At 36.7% G+C, this 25,938-nt stretch overlaps 1 protein-coding gene across 1 annotated transcript; it reads right to left on the bottom strand.

Moving 5' to 3' along the window:
* LOC127438792 (ribosome biogenesis protein SLX9 homolog) lies at nucleotides 1-25,938 on the bottom strand. The gene is made up of 6 exons (XM_051694642.1): nucleotides 25,611-25,938; nucleotides 21,084-21,210; nucleotides 9,118-9,186; nucleotides 5,958-6,114; nucleotides 2,753-2,821; nucleotides 1-934 (listed from the first exon to the last, which is right to left on the bottom strand). The coding sequence occupies exons 1-6, from the start codon at nucleotides 25,809-25,811 to the stop codon at nucleotides 814-816; spliced, it is 744 nt and encodes a 247-aa protein (XP_051550602.1). The 5' UTR covers nucleotides 25,812-25,938; the 3' UTR covers nucleotides 1-813.

The raw sequence follows: 25,938 nt of genomic DNA, 5'->3' as shown, positions 1-25,938 counted from the left end.
TATTTTCTCTACTGGTTTTATTTTTATCTAGTCAAAAGCATGTTGACCAGAATGTGTGAAAAGTAACATTCATTAAGCATTAGATAATGTGATTATTAACTTAGGAAACTGGAGAAACGGATAATTCACACTTAAGACTAATTTATTAAATTACACTCAAACCTCCAGCGAAGATGCAGAGGAACTGTGATAAATGATTTTACTGTGTCCGCTATAGTGTTCATGCAGTTCCAGACAGATGTTGATGCATTAGGTAAATCTTGGAACACCTCTTAATTTCCATATTTCAATATTTCAATATTAAGTGATACGGTACAACGTACAAAACCATTTTGTTTCGTGTACATCAGGAACTACCACGGACGATTATATAGGATTAATCTTACTTAAGACATGACTGGGTCGTATTTCATCCAAATATCAAAAGAAAAAACATGAAAATATACTGTATTTTGCAAAGAGAAAATGAAGCGTAATTTGCATTGTTTACAATTAAAATAACGTATCAATTTAAATATATATAAAATGTATAATTTATTATATTTTTTGCATAACAGGTAGGCTGCTGACAATTGGAGAAGGTTGGTTTAAATGTGCTTAATTGTCATGAAAATAATCAAAAATGTCCTAATAATACAGTATGCTTCATTTTCTTTATGTAAATAATAACTTCTTATTTTTTACTTTTGATTTTGGGGTCAATTATGTCAAAGACCATTTTCGTGAGATTTACCCGCTAGTTAGTTTTGGTGTAGCAGGGTTAACGTATATTTGACGTGCAGTTTTTGTTGTCTTGGCGCTCCAGAGCTGCAATTAACTCTGTTCGTCTTCTTGTTTGAATCGTTTTCGCAAGTGTTCGCCGATCGCAGCCAATGGGTTGGTCTTGTAGGTGGGGTTTTTCATGGCTTCGCTGAAGTGCAACGCTTCATTCTCGCTGAAACAAAAACAAATAAAAACTGTTATAAATGTTACTTTGTTAAAGAATCTGCTCATTAAAAAAAAAACATTGTTGCAAAGCCAAGAACCTGTTTACAACTTGCAGTGAACAAGTAGACCTGCTAAATTTCTTAGAAAGTAAACTTTTTAGAATTTTTTTTTTTTATGTATTATGGTGAATCTCACAAAACAAGAACATGACCAGGCCATATTTTACCCCACATCAAAAGAAATATTTAAAATAAAAAAAGAAACATAATTTACTATTTGCATTGTGACAATTCAGCACATCTCACAAAATCTCAATAATGTAATGTTTTTGGATATTTTTTTTGTTTTTGTTTTTTTGTTATTCCCAATATTGTCAAAGGTGATTCTCATTAGATTCTCTGTAATACATTTTTTGCAACTATTATAGTAATACTGTGCAAAATACTGTAATAATATATATATATATATATATATATTTTTTTTTTTTTTTTTTATTATTATTAAATCGGCATAAATGAAAGGCAGTACAACAAATACTACCATGATGTGTAAATACTTCGCAATTTAAATAATATATTTGTTTGAAATACAATCATATTTTTTTTTTATTTATTTTTTTTTTTGCATTACAGTATTGAAAATTGAGGTGAAACATGCATCATAAAATAATCACAATGGAAACAAATCTTAAGAGACCTAAAAACAGATCACATTTAAGCAAAATATAAGGGTGATCTGGACACATTTTTGACAAGTTTTGTGAGATTCATCCATAAACCACTATTTTTACAAACATTCAGATGAAAAATGAAAAATAAATAAATAAATAAATAAATAAAATGAACATTAGGGAACAACAGGCACACCTTAAGGAAAATTCACTTTTTTCTGGCCACAAAATGTATTGTTCTTTGTATTGAATATTGATGGAGCAACATCATTTGAGTGAAAATAAATCATAACGGAAGGTTGTTTTGATTAAAATTCAGTTTTTAAAAAGAGGTGGCGAGGGAGCCTTTAACCCCACATTTGGGGTACAATGCCCACAAACTTGGGGTTAAAGGCCCCTAAGGGGGATTATAGTGATATTGTGTAGATATGGGGCAATAGTTATAGGGCACAATTAGTCAGCTAATGCAAATAATTTTGAGACATCAAGATGCTTTTTTAGAGTAACAAATTAAGATAATGTTTACTCAAAATAACTACTTCAGAAAAGGATGCACAATTTCCTGTTAATTTCAATCACACTTGACATTTCATAACATCTAAAGTATTCTATAAACAAATTAATCTCCACTGTGATTGGATGAGTCAATGTGAGCCCACTTTGAACAATTTTATAACAAATCTATTCCCCCACTTAAGAAAAACAATGTGTTTAATAGGGGCCTTTAGCCCCTGCAACAGGGGGCTTTTTACCCCAAATACTACCCTTACACTAATTGGACAGTTATTGAAAAACTTTTGATTCAATGACCTTAAACAAAACTGACAGTGATAAATTATTGAGTATTTTGTCTCAAAAGAAATGTGTTAATTTCAGGGATTTTCATTAGCTACATAAATTTGCAACATTTTAAAAAATATAAAAAATGAGATCAAATTGCTCAAACCTTAGACATTACATGCAAAGATCTCATGGAACAGGACAATTTTGCAGTGCATAGTGACATCAGGTGTTTAGGAAAGTACTGTGGTAGATTTTGTTGCTATTTAGTGTTCTGGCTGAAAATAAAATCAAAGGAGCCTTTTACCCCGTGGAGCCTTTCGCCCCGTTGTACCTTTATGCATTTTTTAAATTAAAGGGACGGTTTCATCTTACAGCAGCTTTCGTTTCTGGGCTGGTTTCATCAGACTGAAGTCTGTGGGTTCTGGTTTCTTCTTAACTGGACTGAGACAAAAAAAAAAAACAAGAACAAACATTTAATTACATTACATGTGGAAATGCGAGACTCCATTTATTTAGCACTCTTAACCGATGAACAAAGAACACATACAGAACAAAGCCTGTCAAATGTTTTATACATAGCAACTAAGAGGCATCTTTGAAGACGCGCTTTGAAAAACTTCAGAGCACAGGCTTTCCTCGCACAAATATTATTTATTTGTGAGTTATACATGCACGAGTAAGAAAGCAACACTTCAGGGGCCTGGGTAGCACAGTGGTAAAATACGCTGGCTACCACCCCTGGAGTTCACTAGTTCGAATCCCAGGGCGTGCTGAGTGACTCCAGCCAGGTCTCGTAAGCAACCAAATTGGCCCGGTTGCTAGGGAGGGTAGAGTCACATGGGGTAATCTCCTCGTGGTCGCTATAATGTGGTTTGTTCTCGGTAGGGCGCGTGGTGAATTGAGCGTGGTTGCCGCGGTGGATGGCGTGAAGCCTCCACACACGCTATGTCTCCGTGGCAACGCGCTCAACAAGCCACGTGATAAGATGCGCGGGTTGACTGTCTCAGACGCGGAGGCAACTGGGATTCGTCCTCCGCCACCCGGACTGAGGCGAATCACTATGCGACCACGAGGACTTAGAGCGCATTGGGAATTGGGCATTCCAAATTGGGAGAAAAAGGGGGAAAAATCCCCCCCCCCCAAAAAAAAGAAAGCAACACTTCACAATGTACATCAAATAACTAACCGAGTAACAACACTAATGCAAAAGGAGAAAAACAGATGAATGTCTCGGTACAAAGCAATCGCACATCAGTGGAAACAAGTTCGTCTTTGTTTTGTGTGCCCAAAACAGCCGATTAGTCTACTAAAACAACGAGACTGATGCCAACCCATGCTGTGTTGTTATAAAATCTTACAAGTCAAACATTAAGCATTGCATATAATCCACAAATAGAAGCTGTTTTGTTCTGTAGAATTACATTTAGAGCCTTCGTGCGCGACATAAATTTACATCTGTTTAAGAGGACTGCCAAAAATATCACCGCCTGAAGTGTTTGTGTGCTGTTAAAGGTTTACATTTCGACACCTACCATAACACAAGCTGAAATACTTCACAAATTCTAGCATTCCCAAAAGACGTTTATGTTTCATGAGCCACTGAAGACTTCTTGACAGTCTATATTTATTAGTTTATTTATTTGGCTTGAGATATCCAGGGAATACAGAGTGAATTATTCTGTAAAACGAAATGGGATTTTCCGTTTCAGCTTTAAACGTTTACGACAGGTTGATAAGAAATTGTATTAAATTAATTCCTAGTTAAATTATTCCATAAATATCGAGTTTGCTACGTAGATGGACCAGGGCAGAATTTGATACAGTTGGCAGGAGGTGGAGGAATGTTTGCTGGCTTGCAGAAAACCAACAAAATTTGGTTCAAATCCCATCACAAGAGAATCAGACGTTTGTTGAAATCTGTTTGGATGTGCCGTGGTTCTCATGACATTCGCTCATACCTGGTTTGTCTATACACTGCCGCTAATTCAGGCAAACAAATACGCACAAGTACTTACGCATTTTCGTAGAGGATATGTTTGTCAACACAAATCAGCTTATGTCTGCAGGAGATATGGGTAGAAATTCTAACTTATGATTAAGAATAGGTGTGCGTGTGGGACTGGGTAGCTCAGCAAGTAAAGACGCTGACTACCACACCTGGAGTCGCAAGTTCGAATCCAGGGTGTGCTGAGTGACTCCAGCCAGGTCTCCTAAGCAACCAAATTGGCCCAGTTGCTAGGGAGGGTAGAGTCACATGTGGTAATCTCCTCGTGGTCGCTATAATGTGGTTCGTTCTCAGAGGGGCACGTGGTGAGTTGTGCGTGGATGCCGCAGAGAATGGCGTGAAGCCTCCACACGCGCTGTCTCCATGGCGACGCGCTCAACAAGCCACGTGATAAGATGCGCGGATTGACGGTCTCAGGCGCGGCGGCAACTGAGATTTGTCCTCTGCCACCCGGATTGAGGCGAGTCACTACGCCACCACGAGGACTTAAGAGTGCATTGGGAATTGGGCATTCCAAATTGGGGAGAAAAAGGGGAGAAAATCATAAAAAAAAAAAGAATAAAAAAAAAGAATAGGTGTGCGTAAACAAGAAATTACATTACTGAAAGAAGGTAAAGGCAAGCAAAACAGGGTTGAAAAAGAAGAGGGATGTTGAAGATAAATAAGGGCTGGGAAACTTAACGGGTTCATTTCAACAATTAAGAGTTGACTGTTTAACGCGGTAAAAATAATTAAACAATTAATGCAGCAGTATCCATTTTTTCCACTTACTGAAATTAGTGGAAACTTCATTAAAGCTTTTCCCCACTTCCTGGGGCCAAAATTGATGGGAGCAGATATACAGTACAAAGAATGAAGACTTCACCCGCAGTCTGGCGAGTCAGGTGTGGAGAGATACGGGCTAGCTGCCATATCTCTTCGCATCGCCCGAAAACGCTCACTGACTGTCATGTGTCAAAAGCGAAACCGTGCGAGAGAGACCCAGCGTGTGCATGGAAGAGACTAAACGGCAGCCAGAAAAAATAACAGTTTTGAGATTTTAACCTTCAGCAAATAAATAATTCAATTTGTTTTATATCTGTATGTATAGTGTCTAAAAATGCATTGGCAATGTACACTTAAGTTTCTCTTGCCAATAAAGTTTTATATGAATTAAATCTGCCAATTTTATCCTATTATTAAAAAAGTCCACTGGAAAACACCAGAAGATTTTGCCCAACTTTTAAGTAGAGCATGTCAACTGATTTAATGGCATGTATGCATATACTTGTATCAATGTTTTATACATGTAAAAAAAAAAACAAAAAAAAAACATGAACGTTTTAACGTACATATTAAAATAATTAAAATAAATGATGACTAACTAGTTTCTTGCAAGTATTTTGAAACAAAGTATAAATTAAATATATTTATGATTGTTAATGTTTGTTTTAATGTACCATGTACCGCAATTAATCACGATTAATTACATAAAACTGTGCTATTAATTAGTTAAATATTATTCATTATAGGGTTCACCGCCCTAAGATAAATAAAAACTGCAAAAGAATTAGAGAGTTTTGAAGTGCTTACGCTTTATTTTTCCGGTGTGCACTTTTGAGTGATGGGAGGAGCTGGGAGAGTTCAGGAAGGGCGTCGGCCAGCGGTCTCATGTCCCCCACGACGGGCGTGGCCTTCCTTCGCGCTTGCGCCACTTGCTGTTCACGTGCATGTTTAATTGCACTGATTTCTAGAAACAACAGACAGACAAAATCAGACTCCAGCTTATATGATCAGCACACAAACAAAAAAAATCAAACCAAACCCAAAACAAAAAAATACATTAAAAAACACATCAAAACCTAACCCAAAAACCAAACACAAAAACCAAACCACAACAAAACAAAATAAAAAACCAAACCAAACTCAAACAACCAAACCACAACAAAACCCCAAAACAAAAACCAAACTTAAAAGCAAAAAAAGAAAGAAATAAAAACCAACCAAACCTAAAAACCAAATCAAAATCTATGAACAAACACCAAATCAAAACCACACCAAAACACATTTTTTTGAATTTGAACATTTACACAGTATGAACTATGAAGAAACACCGCTGCTGCCACGGAAGTTTGAGGTGACTGTGGGAAAAATGAACTGAATAGAATGTGTAATTGAATTTATATAGGTTCACAATAAGAACATTCAGGCTTATTAATTGTATGATAATGTGCTACTCAAAAGATACAAGGTTACCTAATCACTCGCTCTCTCTCAAAAAAAAAACCATCATATAATATAGACATAATATATTAAAGCTTAATATATAAATCTAAATTCATTAAATATGCACAATTCCCTGTGAAGTGCACTTTACTTTTGAGAGAGATACAGGGGGAGTGACTTTATTGTGTCAGAGATGTCACTTTACTCACAGATGATTGGTCCAGTATCTGTTTGTGATCCATAACCCAGAATAAAACCTGATCCGGAGCAGGTTAGCCGTGAAGCGTACGTTGGCGATAAACAACATTAAAAACCAACCAGCCTTCTTGAGACAGAAAAACCAGAGTTTGCTCAAACTAAACTCAAACTTAGCTGGGTTGCCACTGAAACCGGCTTCATGCAACAGACCCCATATCAAAACCACACCCAAAAACAGAAAAAATACATAAAAACAAACCACAATCAAACCAAAACCAAAAATAAAATCAAAACTGAACCCAAAAACCCAAATTAAACCAAACAAAAACAAAACCACACCCAAAAACCAAACAAAAAACAAAACCAAACCCAAAAAACAAACAAAAACAAATAAACCCCAAACCAAAAAACAAATCAATATCAAACAAAACCAAAAAAATAATAATTAAACCGAACTAAACCAAAGCAAACTGAACCAAACCAAATACAAAACACCTAATCGACAATTGTTTTGCTTTTATAATAGATAAAAGCAAAGGTACAGCAGATCAGGTTGTTCTGATAATGGTCTCAGCGATTTTTTTTTTTTTTTTTTTTTTTTTGCAATATGGTTTAATAAAAAAGGCCATTGAAATGAATGAGAAGATATTTGGGCAGTTTTTGAGTATGTTCAGTATGTCTTCCTGTCCATGTCATGCCTATGCAGTGGTGTCATAGACAGAAAATAACTACTGAGGGAACAGACTGATGTCATCCAATAATCTACAAAACAACCAAAATCTCAGTAACAGAAAGCACACCATACAAGGTGCCTCAGTCCAATAGAACAAGTACATATAGGGAGGAAAAGACGAGTATGAAAAACCCCCACCACAAAGAAATGTCTTCATAATTCACAGGAGCATTTGGTTACATGCCCATCTTATTTTTCAAATGTAAAAAGCATGTCAAGTGGCGTGAGACTCTCAGTCCTGAAGTATAGAGGTAAGAAGCATTAAGATCTCAGTGTAACAACCTGTTTGTTCATTTCTCAAAGCATCCACTTGAAATCTCTGACCAAGACCAGAAACTTGTTGTTATATGGATATTTGATTGACACCTAAAAAGCTACGAAGAAGCTCTCGTTGGAGAGATTATATTCAGTTTTCTCTGAATCTGAGTAAAGTTGAACCTGTCACAGGAAAAATAGTAGACTAAGAGACCCATTTTTAATTGATTTGGGATTTTTGCAAGTTCTTAGATGAATCATCTTAGCAGAAGTTAGCTTGCTTTTGTTCTCCCAAACTCGTTTATGGAGCGGGTCACAATCTATCAACATATTATTCTTCCTCCTTTTTAATTTCCTGAAAATCTGACATGTAGTCTGCAGGCTTGGGTTATGGCTGGAGCCGTGAGGCACATTAGATCCTAATTATAATCACCACGGATGGAGCTTGTGTTACACGACGCATCGATCAGTCAGAACTATTACAGGCGTCAGAATCAGGGTGTGGCGTTTATTCCTGCCATCTACGCCAAACAAGTTCCCGTTGGCCGATGAGATAACCACGGATCAGTTTGTGATACTCATCTGCAAGAACTGTCTTGTTTTGTGCGGTTCAAGATTGGGTGTTTAGAACTTTTGATAAATGATTATCATTTTGTGAATAAAAGTCTTCAACATAAAAAGAGTTCACACCAAAAGCGACATGAATACTTGCCATTAGCACATTCATTCCTTTAGAATAGGTGGCGCTGATTGACAATCAATTTTATTCTGGTACAGTAAGTGGTGCAACGCGCCTTTCAGCTGGTCAACATTCCACCTATCACAGATGACTACATAAAAGGTTTGCAAACCAGCCATGGAATTACAGCTGTAAACACAAGCAAGCGAGTTCTCTAGCGAGATGATCGAAAATCTACAAGCTGAAGCACGATGATGAGCTTGTTGTTGATTTGTTTAATGTGAACGAAAACATTCAAGACACTGTTTCATTCAAGAAACTATTTCAATTCACCTTCTGGACAAGTTGACTGGCAGTATAAACATGTCTGAGAAGTGATTAGAAAAAAAATCTAGTGTAAAATAATATTAAGGGGCTGTTCACACTGAATGTGTCCTTGGACCAAAAAAAAAAAAAAAAGTTCTTTTTAACTTCACACAGCATCAAAAAACTCAGCGCTCCTCCACGAGACGCAAAAAAAACTGCAAGATGTGCCACAGCGGACAAAGACCTCCGTCAAATGCATGTTTACATAAGAAAACAATTTAAAAACGGTGCGGAGAGGCGCAGAAATGCATTCTGTGAAAACAGCCCCTAACAATGAAACAGAGAAAAATACTCACTGTTCAGCCATCTTTCTCTCCGCTCCTTAATTTTTTCTTTCTTCGACTGTTGTTTCTTTTCCCCTGTGCCTGGAAACAAGAGGTTCATATGGATTATTATTGACCAATTCACCAAAATGAATGACAGTATATTCATACTGACTTACGAATTCAAACGCATGTCATTCACAAAGCTGTGCACATCATCTGTTTCTTTTTTTTTTCTTTTTTTACGAAAAATTCTCACACAGGAAGTCGGCATGTGTTTTCCAAGAGTTCCGATACCCTAGGACCGGTCACATTATGCCGACTCACCGACAAGTGGCACCTGCTATCAGACATTTTTGCATCGGCTCCAGCATGTTTACCTTCCTCTGTGGCGCAACTGGAACCGCGTCGCTTCAGCAGCAGCATGAGAGACCCGGGTTCGGATCCTGTATTAAATCCAGGAAGTAATCTCATTCGAATAATCAGTGACGAGCGCGATTCGGAGGTTGCATTTTTCCCTCTAGCATTACATTTTTACTCCACTGATGGTTAGTTAGGTTTAGGTTGGGGGGTAAAGTTTATAAAACATGCATTCCTCTTCACTATATTATAGCTTGTACAGCTGAAAACAACTCGCTTCAAAACTTGCTTTTGGCACCCATATGTGAACAATTCACTCGGAAAATGGAGCACAACAACACTTACCATTTTGGCCATTGGGGGCAGTGTTTTGAATTTCGGTAAACACAGACCGATTTCAGCTAAAGAAAAGTCGACCTACTGTTTCCGAATTCGCTGTGAGATCTGCTGATTATGCTTTCATATACCAATAAGTGTGTAGTACTTTCAGCTCTGTTAAACACAATTTACCATATTTAAATCCCTCCTGCAAAATTCTGTAGCTTTTCTACCCAAAATAAGTGTAGAAAGTGTGCTTGTAAAGCATCAAAAATAGAAAAACTTGCACATTTACTCACTGCTCCAACAATAACTTTAATCCAAAACCACATGGTTAACGTTTCACCTGGTTTTGGATTAAAGTTATTGTTGGAGCGGTGAGTAAGTGTGCGAGTTTTTCTGTTTTAGTATGCTTTTTTTGACTTTTGACTTTTTTGTTAACAAAAAGAAAAACTTCAAAAATCAGTCTGGGCAAACCAAAGATAAAAAGATTATTTTCAGAGCAGATGAGCTTTCATAATCTGAAATCAAAACATATGCAGTGCAACCTCAAGCTATTCTTTGAAGAAGGCTTTCTATTTGGCTTTGAATGCAGATGTTTGGGTTATGTTTGGTTTTGTTTTGTCTGCAGAGCAAGAACTCTGTGTGACCTGTCAAAAAACATTGTGGTTGCCAATCAATGAAAGGGACAGTTCATCTAAAAATGAAAATTCTGTCATCATTTACCCACCCATTTGATTTTTGTTCTTCAACTGAATACAAAAGGAGATGTTAGGCATAAATGTCAGGCTATCATCCCTTTTGTGTTCAAAAGAAGGAAGAAAGTCATATGGTTAAGTAAATGATTACAGAATTATCATTTTTAGGTGAACTACCACTTTAAGAAGTAACAGGCTACATAAAAATAATATTCTGGAAAAATAGTGATATATGAAGCAAACTGTTTTTAATCTAATGCGCACACGTGAATATTATGGGATGTGCCATGACTAGGGGGTCGTGTACGAATTGGGAGATAATAATGTCTCCATGAGCTGGTATCAATGCAGGGAAACAGAAGGGAATGTTGTTGTGTATAGATTGCTGTAGGATGTGTTGTTGTAACTGTATGTAACTTCCTGTTCAAAGATAGTGATGTTTGTCAGAGAGACCATACTGTGTATTTAATGATTGCACTGAACTCTGGGGAACAGAGTGGGTGTGATGGGATATATATATATATATATATATATATATAAAAACCTGTGTGTCAGTGTGTGGGGACTGTGCGATTATGTAGCTTTCTTTCAGTTTGACAGAGAGAATTCACAGACCAAAGGAAAAAAGAGGTCAGATTGCAGATAAACATTTTTTTCCCCTCATGTTAAACAAAGCTGTCCTTATCATGCATTTAATAATAAGACTTATATTGTTAATGTTATTATAATAATAATAAAACAATCATTATTAATCATTATTACACAGCTCTCTGGAACACTCAATTCTGATTGGTCGCACCATCCAGCGACCTAATATTTCTAAATAATGACTGCATAATTGGGGATAAAGTGATATTTCAGAGGGCATCCAGATATGCGAGTCATCTTTCTTCACGTATCACTGCGATAAAAGCTAGTAAAATCATTTCAAATCAAATCCATTGTCCATTTTTAATTTAATTTGCAAGTAGTTGTATAATAAATGGGATAATGAGCAGTCAGACTGTCATTTTCACAATTAATGAATAAGTATATTCAACTCAAAACAATATTTCAGATCAATTTCTTTATTCATTTTGCCAGCAGTCATGAAATAAGAGGGATAATGAGCTGCAATATGGTCATTTTCACAATGTAAACAACAGAATTCCGATGCAAACCTGAGGTGGAATTCAGCTGTTTCTGGAGACTCTGTGGTCTCTTTCATCTCACATAATAACATAATTTCAACAAAACAATATTTCAAATCAATGTATTTATTTTATTTGGCATGCAGTCATGTAATAAGTGCGATAATGAACTGTAATACCTTCATAATGTAAACACCAACAGAACTTCAGTGCAAACCGGAGGTGGAATTCTTGGAATTGTTTCTGGAGACTCCGCAGTCTATTCTTATATAAAAATGTAATTTAAACTCAAATCAATATATAATGAACATTTATTTCTTTATTTGGCAAGTAGTAATGTAATAAGCAGTGTAATAGGCTGTCATACTGTAATGTTTTTACAATATAAACACCAACAGAACTTCTAACATAATGAAGTAATTTAAACTTAAAAATGTTTTTGTGGGTGTGTCCATTTATTTATTAATTTGTAAGTAGCAAAGTATTTAGCTGGATAACGTACAGTCAGCCGGTCATTATCACATTCTTTAACCACTCTGTCGGGGTTTAGAAACATAACGAGGCGCTGTGCTATATTTAGCCGTGAACATAGTCACTCAGACACACAAATTATTTTATTTTATTTAGCAAAATCATTAAGTGCCATCCTACTGAGATTCAAAATGTTTCCATGCAACAAAAATAACCATCAACTATGGGTGCAGTGCAGTAATATGGGGACTATTGCTGTTACTACATAGTGTATTTTACCACGACTGAAATGCTGTAATGACCAATTTAGCAGCCAAGACCTGAACTAACAGTTTTATAATGTGGATTAAAAAAATCTAATGAAAATCAATAAAGAAAAAACAATATGAACTACTCATATTTTCACTTGGTACTTTGAAATGATGGACTAGATGTTAAAAACAGTTGGGCCATATTTCACAGCAACACAAAAATGTATTAATATTTTCTCAAAAAAAAACAAAACACATACGGATTAAACCCATGCTGTACTACGAATGGCATGAAAATTAGTTTACCTCTGCCATTTTATCCTCAGGGGAGCAACACAGCTTTGGGTTGCCAAGCAACGTTCAGAGAAAAAAAGCATTTGTATTAAATGTTTGGATATAAATGCCTTCTCTCTCAGCAAAGATCTTTTAATGGAGAGATGGGAGGGAAAATCTGAGACTTTAACAGCCTGATTGACCCATGCGGACCTCTCCTACCTTGCAGTGGGCATTGAACACCAAAGTCTTCCATAATACTTACTTATTTTTCAGAATAAATACAAAGTATGCTGTTTTTTTAGGCAAATGAATCTCACTGAAAATATGTCCAGGTCACATTTCACTTCAAAACCGAAAGGAAAACATAAGAAATATTTAAAAAAATATAAAATTAAGCCTACTCTTAAAACAATAATAAAAAAAATTGCATTGTGACAATATTTTCATGATCGTTAAATACCCCAAATTCTCATTACGGTAATACGTTTTGCTTCTAAGTTAATTTGTTATTCCCATTATTCTCAATGGTGATTCTTATTAGATTCTCATAACTGTAACACAGTAAACATTACTGTAATACAGGGGGCCTTTACTCAGTGAGTAAAGACACTGACTACCACCCCTGGAGTCGCAAGTTCAAATCCAGGGCGTGCTGAGTGACTCCAGCCAGGTCTCCTAAGCAACCAAATTGGCCCGGTTGCTAGGGAGGGTAGAGTCACATGGGGTAACCTCCTCGTGGTCACGATTAAGTGGTCCTCGCTCTCAATGGGGCACATGGTAAGTTGTGCGTGGGTCGCGGAGAGTAGCATGAGCCTCCACATGCTGGGAGTCTCCGCGGTGTCATGCACAGTGAGCCACGTGATAAGATGCGCGGATTGACGGTCTCAGAAGCGGAGGATCTAGTAAGTAGTGGGAATTGGGCATTCCAAAATTGGTGAGAAAAGGGGATAAAATAAAAAATACAAATTACTGTAATACGAATAGTTTTTTAAAAAAATCAGAATAAATTAAAGCCAGTACAACAATCTATCACGATGTATAAATTCATTACAATTAAGATAATATATCTTTATTTTTTCACATTACAGCATAATAATGCCACAACGCAAAATATCATAATGGTCTTAAAAATAGGCTTCATATCCTTCAAGAAAAATAGAACTTCATATTTCTTTCTTTTGATTTTGCTGTGAAATATGACCCGGACATGTTCTTGACAAGAATCGTGAGATTCACCAATAAGGATGCTAAAAATTATGAATGTCAGACAGTGTATGTAATAAAAATGAGATTAAAATCTCATTGCAAACTGAACAAATCAATTTTTCAAATAAATTCCATGTTGTTGTAACAGTTTCTGTGATTAATTTAGCAAATTATTCCCAACATTTAATGCCAAAGATTGTTTTTACTCATTTCCAAACTACACAAAGGTAATTAAATACTGTAATCCAGTTCGAAGACATTTCCATTTTTGTGCCATAATGCTTTTATGTGTGCTGTTTTGTCTGCATCAATCACGCAGAGGTGAATGGCCTGTTGTGTGTGTTAAGTTCAAGAGAAATGGCCATCTCAAATGTCTGTCATCTTGGTCCAAAGGAAAGCTGAAACTTGGATAGATCCAATGCTGATTGTTTGCAGGAGACCCCAGAGATTAACATGAGAGTTACTTATCAGTCATAAAAGATTACGTGTCATGTACAACTTAAAACTAATAACTTAAATCTACCTACCTACCTATCTATCAATTTTCCCACACTTTAATTTATTGTGACTCAATGAACTCAAACATGTAAAAGAAGTTACTATAGGTCCTACAAAGCCCCATAAACACGCACAGATGTCGTTTGGCACAGCTGTGAGGGGAAAAAAACTGCCATGGACGAACTGTGTTTGAACAATGCACTCTGCCCTCTGGATAAAACGCAGAGAGGTGACTCGATAACAATATATCGAAAAACATCATGTCCTGTGACCCACATTTTCCATCTAGCCCACTTTTAACAGATCGCCATTCTCTAACAGAAAGGCCTGAACATAAACTTAAAAAAAAAAATGCCCTGGGCCTGCATCATTTAATGAGAAATAGAATAAAAACATTTGCTTTTACAAAATGCCACTGGAGAAAATGACAATGATGTAATAAAAGGGAAAGGAGTCATGTTGACAAGTAGCAAATCACTCAAGCAAGAATGATTCCAGAGACAGACGCAAGCCACGTCCTCAGCACTGACATAAACAGAAGGGAATAGTGGTGTTCCACTAAGGGAAAGGAAAGACTAAAGGGTGCTATTTAATATAATTGTGCACAAGGAGTAGAATGTGAACGTGTTTCAGCCTCAGGGGTACTATGCGCTTTTTTTAAAGTTTAAGTCTATTTGGCATGACACAGCATCTAAAAAACATGATGCTCCAGCACATGATGCTAAAAACACAGAGAGACGCAGCACAAAGTTCAAAGACGTCTATCTAGCGCATGTTTACATACATGTAAAACACATTTGTGTGAATGGCTTTTTTTTCCCCCCTTGGAATAACATGCATTGATGAATCATTCACAATAAACCAAGAACATGTAATAAGACAGTACTTCTAAAGTGGGTTTGAAATTTTAGGTTTTATTTTTTATAACCATTAACTAACGTTCCTGGAACGTTCTGTGAATCAAAACAAAATTCAATTCAAAGCTGACACTAACTGCACAAATGCAAATTTTAGATTTCTACCCATTCAAAACTTCCTTGCCACCTTCCAGACCTAGAACCAGTTTTCCACTCTCTAATCCAGGTTTGAACCATTTGAGATGGCCACAAAACTGCACTCAGATCAGCCGCCAAAGGGTGAAAACTATTCAGACAGCTATTCATCACCATCAGCCACCACAGAAATAACAACAGTTGTGTTTTTCTGCTGTATCTGTCCGATAGCGATCTACGCCCTACCTATCTCTCTCCACACTGGAAACTCAATCTTGTCTGTTTGCCGTGAACACTGGATAGGAAAAAAAATCCATCATTCCCACCACATCCTGGAGAGAGCATTACATTTTGAGAGCTGGCTGAAATGGACACAGCCAATTAGGAGCGGACAGAACATTCCGACTGCCTTTTCCTGCCCCCCTGACCCCTGCACTTCTCATCTCCTCATACATCCATCCGTCTCGGGGAAGGGAGGTGGCAGAGAGCCAGGGGAGCTGGACTGGAGGTGAAATTCCGAGGTCAAGCCGAGACATTGATACCCCAATTAAAGAGCTGAAGATCTTGTTGTATCAAAACAGAGCCACAGACACAATGATTCTATATGTCAACATCTCTAAAATGTAGAGATTCACATTCAAAGAGAACTAGATAATGAATAAAGCATATTCCAAAAGATCAAAATTACAGATTGCATTTGAGAGAAAAATATTTAAAAAAAAAATGTGCAGATAAAACAACTTTTCTCCTCACTATTTTTAACTTTGTAAAACTTTGTATTCAGGATTATAAAAAAATCTGACGGGAGTTGATGCAAAGTGAGGACACAACTTTGTAAAATTTGTAAATCATTGATTTGTAATGCCAGTTTCTAGACAGCAGAGTGGCTGATGGATGAACCAATATAATGCCAATATATTAACATGTTCAACATGTAATGGCATTCAAAACCCATTTCAATTCCATATTGTTCTATTTTCTACTTTCCCTGAGTTTCTGTGAGTTTGTGTGCGCTGATTCGTAGGTAGATTTCTAATGCCGATATCTAGACAGCAGGGTGGCTGATAAACCGATATAATGCCAATATATTCAAGGTCCAAGTGAAATGGCATTCAAAACTCATTTCACTTCCAAACTGTGCTATTTTGCACTTTCCGTGAGTTTGTGTGTGCTGATTTGTACAAAGATTTATAATGCCAATATCTAGACAGCAGGGTGGCTGATGAACTGATATAATGCCTATATATTCCAGGTCCACATAAAACGGCATTCGCAACCCATTTCACTTCCATATTTTGCTATTTTGCACTTTCTGTGAGTTTGTATATGCTGATTTGTACAAAGATTTGTAATGCCAATATCTAGATAGCAAGGTGACTGATAAACCAATATAATGCCTATATAGTCTGATCAAGTAATGAGTCAAGAAAAAATGTTTAAAATCACAGCGAATATTACGTCCAGTTCATTAGTTACAGTGGAGGTCAAGTCGAGCGTATTGCATTGTGTGATACAGTATTTAACGCAGTGTGCTCTGATTGCATACTGCACATTTTGGCAAATGTAGTAGGTCATCCAGGTATTCTATCTATGCATAGAGAAAATTTGCATACTATGCACTCTACACATTCTATACTCTAGGTCAGAGATGCCCAAACCAGGGCCCGTGGGCCAAAGTTGGCCCGTGATGACCTTCGATTTGGCCCACCTTACCGTATATGACAAGAGGGGAAAACATTGGGGGAAAAATGCTATTGACACAGCTTTTCATTGCATTAATTTAGCAGATTGCAGAGTAACGTTTTTTTGTATAATTAAATCATAAAGGAGGGGAACCAAGGCAACTTTCCTATTTTAATATAATACAGTTTGCAGGGGTTGAAATTCAGCATGGGACTGCAGGTTTTGCGCACAATTTTAATCATTCCTGCAAGTTCCATGTTCATAATGCGGAAAATTCCCGCACACTTTTATTCACTTTACAGTGCAGCTGCAAATTAGTAAACCAATAGATACAGAATCAAAATCAAATCAATAAACTTGTTTTTGTATCAAACTGTAATTCCAGAAGCTGCGCAAGTAAATCCGCTCTCTCTCCCTCTCTCTCTTGCAACTCTCAGCAGTGCATGTGAGTGCTTGTTAAATTTAGTTGAGTACGTGCTTTGTCGCGTAGTTACTGAACTTAAGATGTTACAGATGTATAAACCTTTCTAAACCTGTTCCACATGCAAATTACGTTATACCACGTCTCCATATGCAAGCGATGCAATAAAACAATATCGTTCCTGTTCATAATCAACAAAGCTGTTAACATTGCAAGCACGTGACAGCGAACGACTTTCATATCTTGACACTACCTTATTAGTCATAATGCAGCACATTTGCAAGAAAGGCAGAAATAGCAAAAATGCTTTGTGTAATGTACCAACTGTAGGCCTATGGTGAAGAAAGACACTTACACACCTGTTACATCTCTCATCTCCATCTCTAGTTCCATCCAGGGTCGGAAATTAATGGGGGCTCTGGGCAATCTGATATAGTTCCAAATATATCCATCACTGAACGTTATTTGTTTCGTGCCGTCCGTTGTGCAGATGTTGCCAAGTCAGTGGCGGATGCTCACGCCATAAACGTGCAAAGACGGTCTGCTTCTCATGCTCCGCATCAGTTTGGTTTTGTGCTCCCGTGCTAAAAATACCAAATGCTACAATGCTGATAATAATAATAAAAAATAAATAAATAAAAATATCTGGATGTGTTAAATTGCCTTGATGTTAAATAAAACGTTAATAATGATACAATAATAATTTTAAAGAACATTAACCACTTTTGGTGTATAAATCATATCTCTGATGTTCATTGTTAAATGTTTATTTTGCATTGTTTTATTCAATTGGCATGAAGGAGTTGCTAAGTTTTTTTTTATAAGCTCCTCATTCCAAATCAGGAGAAATGATGTCATCTCCTCTATGCTGGTGCATTAGTTTTGTAGGTTATGTTAATTTAATAGCCAAAATATCTGAAAATATGTGAATGAGAATAAAAAAAATTGTTTCAGTAACAATGCACATTATACAATGTAGAGATCATGCAACTTTGTAATTATTGAAACAAGCCATTTTAAAATTGAATTGATTGTTTAAATAAGGTTACCAGAAAATGTTTGCTATAATGCAACATTTATTTTCAGCCCACGGCCCTCAATCTAGTTTGAATTTTGGCCCTTCGCAGGAAAAAGCTTGGGCACCTCTGCTCAATGTAGTATGCTTTATGCATTTTATACACTACATATTAAGTATAAATGGTAGAATGCTATTCCAAAAATAGTCTCTGACACAGAGCAGGTGCTTGGTCACCCTCCCTTTCTATCTCTCTCATATACACAAAAGGTGCTTTCATACGAGTAGCAGGTGGGACACTCTACCGACAACACTGGAGATCTCTCCTCTACACAAACTCTCATTCATTTACATGTTACCAGTCGGACAGCCAGCAGTCAAGTCAATACACTGATGCAGTAGAGCTGTCATTTTCACACATCAGTTATTTGCACTGCAGAGAACCAAGAGAACAGGCTTCCTTAAACAACCTCAATTATTTTTTGAGGGGAATCAAAACCATAGGTGAAACCTGTGGACCTGTGTGGTAAAAAACATAACCTCACTATCATTTAACAGCAGTCATATCACCCTATAGCTCAAGACTGGTTGCCTACTGAAGCTAAGCAGTGTTGAGCCTGGTCAGTACCTGGATGGTAGATCTCCTGGGGAAAACTAAAGTTGCTGCTGGAAGAGGTATTAGGGAGGCCAGCACACCCTGCAGTCTGTGTGGGTCCTAATGCCCCAGTATAGTGACAGGGACACTATACTGTAAAAAGGCACCGTCCTTCGGATGAGAAGTTAAACCGAAGTCCTGACTCTCTGTGGTCATTAAAAATCCCAGGACACTTCTCGAAAAGAGTAGGGGTGTACCCCGCTGTCCTGGCCAAATTCCCCCCATTGACCCTTATCAATCATGGCCTCCTAATAATCCCCATCCATTAATTGGCTGTATCACTCTACTCTCTCCTCTCCACCTATAGCTGGTGGGTGGTGAGTGTACTGGCGCACTATGGCTGCTGTCGCATCATCCATGTGGATGCTGCACACTGGTGGTGGTTGAGGAGAGTCCCCTGTTCACTGTGTAAAGCGCTTTGAGTGTTGTGTCAGAAAAGCTCTATATAAATGTAACATTCATTCATTAACTATATCAAACATTCTTAGAATGGTTACAACTTTGGGACTTACACTAAAAACAACAACAACCATGACGGATGATAATATATTGCTTCTATTCAGAAATGTACTGCACATGTTTCAAACATTTTCCGCTTAACTTAATTTTCATTAATGTGTGCAACACAAAATATCAATTATAAGGTGAACTTACAGTGATACATAAAGTAAATGAATAATTGGGAGTTCACTGAACTTCTTTGGTTTCAAAAAAATGATTTTATTTACTACTAACTCAAACGATCAAGTACAGAATTGAGGTAATGGTGAATACCCATAAGCTCTTGTGTTTGTATAATTTAAGCATGTTTGTTTGTTCAAAAGGAAATTGTTGGAGCATTTAATTAGTTGTTATTAAAAAATTCATAGAGATTTTAGCTCTTTTTAGTATTATTGATGTTGTTTCAATGTAAATAGTTTTTGTTAAATCTTATTCGTGTGACCAAGAGCGTAGCCAGGAAATTACTTTTGGGTGGGCTTTAAAAATGGATGGGCCAAGTTTTTGCACACATTTTTTTTAACAGCAGAGAAGCAGTGCATTCAAAAACTTCTTTCAGAAATCAGAATTTATGCAGTTGTATACTATTTTATGAATATATATTTGAAGTCAAAGAATAATCTCTAATATTCTGGGTGGGCCTGTGTCTAATTGGCTACGCCAGTGCATGTGACACCTTTTTAAGTAAGTAAAGTTGAATGAACTGATACATTCGTGTATATCTAACAAAGGTTTTCTAGTTATGCTGACATAAAATGACCATAAGTTGAATTTACTTAAGAAGCATGACGCAAAATTCCAAATATATATTTTAAGTAAATCCAACACATCATTTTTTCAGTGTGCAAATAACTTATGCTTTTATCCAATGTGACTTACAGTATAATCACTACAAATTCAGTCGAATATAAGCATATGACCAATGTGATAGTTCAGGGATCAACCATTGTAGGATTCAAACCAGCAACCTTTCTCTTACCAGTCCAGATTTACCCACTACCTTCTTGTACAGTATCACATACATGTCACATATATCATAGATTTAAAACATCCAGCCTTCAATTTATATTATATAGGTAGATAGATCTAATATGACAAACTTGCTAAATTTCCAAACTTGAAATAAGAGTTAAAAAACCTGCTACAGTCTGCCATCTAATGGTAACAAACTTGTATGCTTTGCAATAAGATCACAGTTTTTATTCATCATAAAAACTGTTTAATGTTTAATTTTATTAAATTCAATATTAGATATAATTTAATATAAAATGTTAATATAAAATGTACATATACATATTTTTTTTTTACATTTAATGTAACATTATTTTGTATAATATTTAACATAAAATTATACATCATTATATCAGAATTATTCAATATATTAATATATATTTATTAATGTATTTTACATGTTCCATTTATATATATATATATATATATATATATATATATATATATATATATATATATATATATACACACTAATATTAATAGCATTTAAAAGCAATCCAATCTGTTATCACTTACCTTTCAGTTCTCCTCCTGTCTGTTTGGTTACTGTCACATTTGATGGTTCATCAAACTTCAAGGTTTGAACTAAAGTCTCTGGGGTGATTTTAGTTCCAGCAAACACTCCACTGGGAAAATTAAACGGCTACATGGAAAACACATGAAGCAGAATAATGATCTCATTTAAAGCAGGTCATCAGGGGATAAATTACACAGGGAATTAAGCTTAAAAGAAATACATGACAATGACGTAATATATAAAACCTGACATTAATCTTAGAAAACGTACTGTATTAGGTGGTAATACCAATGTTTATTGATAAATACCATAGTTATACAGTATATACCAACTACTAATTTAATGCAGCATGGAAATTACATAGTGTTTCAATGCACTTTAAAAAATACCATGGTATTCTGATGTATGTCTCTTAAAGGTGTTATGACATGCCTTTTTATATATCAAATCAAATCACTTTTATTGTCACACAACCATATACACAAGTGCAATAGTGTGTGAAATTCTTGGGTGCAGTTCCGAACAACATAGCGGTCCTGACAGTGATGAGACATATACCAATCTACAATAAACATCAAATTTACACAACACAATTTAAAATCTAATATACACATAAATACACACAACACAATATACAAATAATAACATACAATGTACATTATACAATACACACAATATAGAATACACGTAATACAATAAATAAAAAAATAGTATATATAGTATATATAAAATGTACAGTAGGTTGTATTGTACTGTATTGACATTCAGGCTGTCAGTTGATAGTCAGTTGCCAATGTGTTAAGAGAATATAATTTATGACAGTCCAGTGTAGATAATAAGATTAATAAAGTGCAGTGCTGATGTATGTTGATCATGAGAGATCAAGAGTTCAAAAGTCTGATTGCTTGGGGGAAGAAGCTGTCATGAAGTCGGCTGGTGTGGGTCCTGATGCTGCGATACCGCCTGCCTGATGGTAGCAGTGAGAGCAGCCCATGACTCGGGTGGCTGGAGTCTCTGATGATCCTCCGAGCTTGTTTCACACACCGTCTGGTATATATGTCCTGGAGGGAGGGAAGCTCACCTCAGATGATGTGTCTGGCAGTTCGCACCACACTTTGCAGTGCTTTGCGGTTGAGGGCGGTGCTGTTGCCGTACAAGGCGGAGATGCAGCCAGTCAGGATGCTCTCTACAGTGCAGGTGTAGAACCGTGTGAGGATGTGGTGGTTCATTCCAAACTTCCTCAGCCATCTCAGGAAGAAGAGGGGCTGATGAGCCTTCTTCACAACGGCTTCAGTATGGATGGACCATGTTAGTTCCTCAGTGATTTGGACACCCAGGAACTTGAAGCTGCTGACTCTCTCCACTGGTGCTCCATTGATGGTGATGGGACTGTGTTCTCTATCTCTTCTCCTGAAGTCTACCACAAGCTCCTTTGTCTTACTGACGTTGAGGGAGAGGTTGTGCTCCTGACACCAATGTGTCAGAGTGTGCACCTCCTCTCTGCAGGCTGTTCCATCATTGTCAGTGATCAGACCTACCACCATCGTATCATCAGCAAACTTAATGACGGCATTGGAGCTGTGTGTTGCCACACAGTCATGTGTGTACAGAGAATACAAGAGTGGGCTGAGAACACAGCCCTGTGGGGCTCCAGTGTTGAGGGTCAGTGATGAGGAGATGTTGCTGCCCATTCTAACCACCTGGCGTATGCTTGACAGGATCCAGCTGCACAGCGAGCTGTTTAAGCCCAGAGCCTGGAGTTTCTCATCAAGCTTGGAGGACACTATGGTGTTGAATGCTGAGCTGTAGTCTACAAACAACATTCTCACATAAGTGTTCTTTTTTTCCAGGTGAGAGAGAGCAGTGTGTATTGTAGATGCAATGGCATCATCAGTGGAGCGGTTGTTGCGGTAAGCAAACTGCAATGGGTCTAGTGAGGGAGGCAGCACAGAGCAGATGTAATCTCTGATTAGTCTCTCAAAGCATTTGCTGATGATGGGGGTCAGAGCAACAGGACGCCAGTCATTTAAGCAAGTGATTTTGGATTGCTTTGGAACAGGCACAATGGTGGACGTTTTAAAGCATGTGGGGACTACAGACAAAGAGAGGGAAAGGTTGAAAATATCTGTAAAAACACCAGCCAGTTGGTTCGCGCACGCTCTGATGACGCGGCCCGGAATGCCGTCTGGACCTGCGGCTTTGCGGATATTCACCCATCGGAAGGATCGGGTTACAAAACGGATTATGGTAAAACAAAAATTATTAGGTGGTAATACCAATGTTTATTGATAAATACCATAGTTATACAGTATATACAAACTACTAATTTAATGCAGCATGGAAATTACATAGTGTTTCAATGCACTTTAAAAAATACCATAGTATTCTGATGTATGTCTCTTAAAGGGGTTATGACATGCCTTTATATATATATATATATATATATATATATATATATATATATATATATATATATATATGTTCCTTTAGGTTCACTTATAATGTTTTATAAGTGAACCTAAAACGTTTTTGCACACACAAAAAACAATCATATATTTGTAAAACATGATCATTTTCCAACCTCATTCTGACCCTCTGTCAAAAATGCTCAGTTTTGGTGCTATTTCTTTTTTAAGACTTGAAAGTAAACGGCCACTGTTCTGATTGGCTCTCTGCTCTGGACTGTTGTAAAGACGGTCAGATGCATATACCACAGTGTGACATCACAATGTGGAGCAGGTAGAGAATGAGTCGTTTTGGCAGCTTGGTTTCAGGAGGAATTGAGGAGGAAGTTTTGAGTTCTGAAACTTACAGTATGTTTTTATAGCACATTGACCTTGCATGTGAAAAGATCAAGGAAAATATTATTCATCATGTTATGATCCCTTTAAAATATGACAATTACAAAAAAGTACCCACATGGTACAAAAATACCATGGTAGTACCAATGTTTTTGGACATGTAGCATGGAAATACAACGCTATTTTTGGTACTAGGAGGATACTTTTTGTAAGTGATGGCACTCCAAGATGCTTCAAAGAATACCATGGTATTTCCATTGTACATATCCAAACAAAATGGTTTTACTATGGTACATGTCCAAAAAACATGGTATTTCCATGGTACATGTCCAAAAACATGGTATTACCACATTACATGTCCCCAAAAAAACATGGTATTTGCATGGTACATGTCCAAAAACATGGTATTACCATGTTACGTGTCCAAAAAACATGGTATTACCATGGTACATGTCCAAAGAATCATGGTATTACCATTGTACTTGTCCAAAAACATGGTTTTACCATGGTACATGTCCAAAATAAACATGGTATTACCATGGTGCATGTCCAAAAACATGGTATTACCATGTTACATGTCCAAACAACATGGTATTACCATGGTACTTGTCCAAACACATGGTTTTACCATGGTACATGTCCAAAGTAAACATGGTATTACCATGGTACATCTCCAAAAAACATGGTATTACCATGTTACATGTCCAAAATAAATGGTATTACCTGCATGTTACATGTCCAAACACATGGTTTTACCATGGTACATGTCCAAAGAAACATGGTATTACCATGGTACATGTCCAAAAAAACATGGTATTACCTGCATGTTACATGTCCAAAAAAAAAGGTATTACCATGGCACATGTCCAAAAACATGGTATTACCATGTTAAATGTCCAAAAACATGGTATTACTATGTTACATGTCCAAACAAAATGGTATTACCATGGTACTTGTCCAAACACATGGTTTTACCATGGTACATGTCCAAAGTAAACATGGTATTACCATGGTACATGTCCAAATTAAAAATGGTATTACCATGGTACATGTCCAAAAACATGGGTATTACTATGTTACATGTCCAAAAAACATGGGTATTACTATGTTACATGTCCAAAAAACATGGTATTACCATGTTACATGTCCAAAAAACATGGTATTACCATGTTACATGTCCAAAAACATGGTATTACCTGCATGTTACATGTCCAAAAAAAAATGGTATTACCATGGCACATGTCCAAAAACATGGTATTACCATGTTAAATGTCCAAAAACATGGTATTACTATGTTACATGTCCAAAGAAACATGGTATTACCATGGTACTTGTCCAAACACATGGTTTTACCATGGTACATGTCCAAAGTAAACATGGTATTACCATGGTACATGTCCAAATTAAACATGGTATTACCATGGCACATGTCCAAAAACATGGGTATTACTATGTTACATGTCCAAAAAACATGGTATTACCTGCATGTTACATGTCCAAAAAACATGATATTACCATGGCATATGTCATGTTAAATGTCCAAAAACATGGTATTAACATGGTACATGTCCAAAAAAACATGGTATTACCATGGTACATGTCCAAAAACATGGTAATACCATGGTAGATGTCCAAAAGAAAACATGGTATTTCCATAGTTCTAGTTGACGAGTGTAACAACCCTAAAGCAAATGACAATGTGGAAAATAAGAGGATCAGTCTTACCTTTGCATTGCTGTTCACACTGCTGTCGGTTGTGTTTATTTTGGGCTGTGTTGAGAGTGTTTTTGCTGCACTTTGCACATGTGCTGATGGAATCGGTGCTTTTTCCAGATTTCCCGGCGTGGATTTGCTTTCACTGTAATTTTGCAGCTTCACGGCGCCATGATGAAGCTTCTGTCGGATCCGTTTAATTTTCCCCGCCATTCTGTCTCACTTTGTGTGTTTTGGATTTATAACGGTATGATCCTCCGATTTTACACAGCTCATATACAGTATTTGGCGACGATCACACACGTGTTTAATTTGACAATTTATTTGGTGCTACATCTAA

Source organism: Myxocyprinus asiaticus, chromosome 50, assembly GCF_019703515.2.
Source record: "Myxocyprinus asiaticus isolate MX2 ecotype Aquarium Trade chromosome 50, UBuf_Myxa_2, whole genome shotgun sequence".
NCBI lineage: Eukaryota > Metazoa > Chordata > Actinopteri > Cypriniformes > Catostomidae > Myxocyprinus > Myxocyprinus asiaticus.
This window is presented reverse-complemented; position numbering and strand designations above follow the sequence as displayed.

Bases quoted from the DNA above. Each gene is read 5' to 3' on its own strand.
- LOC127438792 (XM_051694642.1), bottom strand. From the start codon at position 25,811: ATGGCGGGGAAAATTAAACGGATCCGACAGAAGCTTCATCATGGCGCC. The intron at 21,211-25,610 runs GTAAGACTGATC...TTTTCCATGTAG, and splicing joins GTGTGAACAGCAATGCAAAG to CCGTTTAATTTTCCCAGTGG. The intron at 9,187-21,083 runs GTAAGTGATAAC...TCTTGTTTCCAG, and splicing joins GACAGGAGGAGAACTGAAAG to GCACAGGGGAAAAGAAACAA.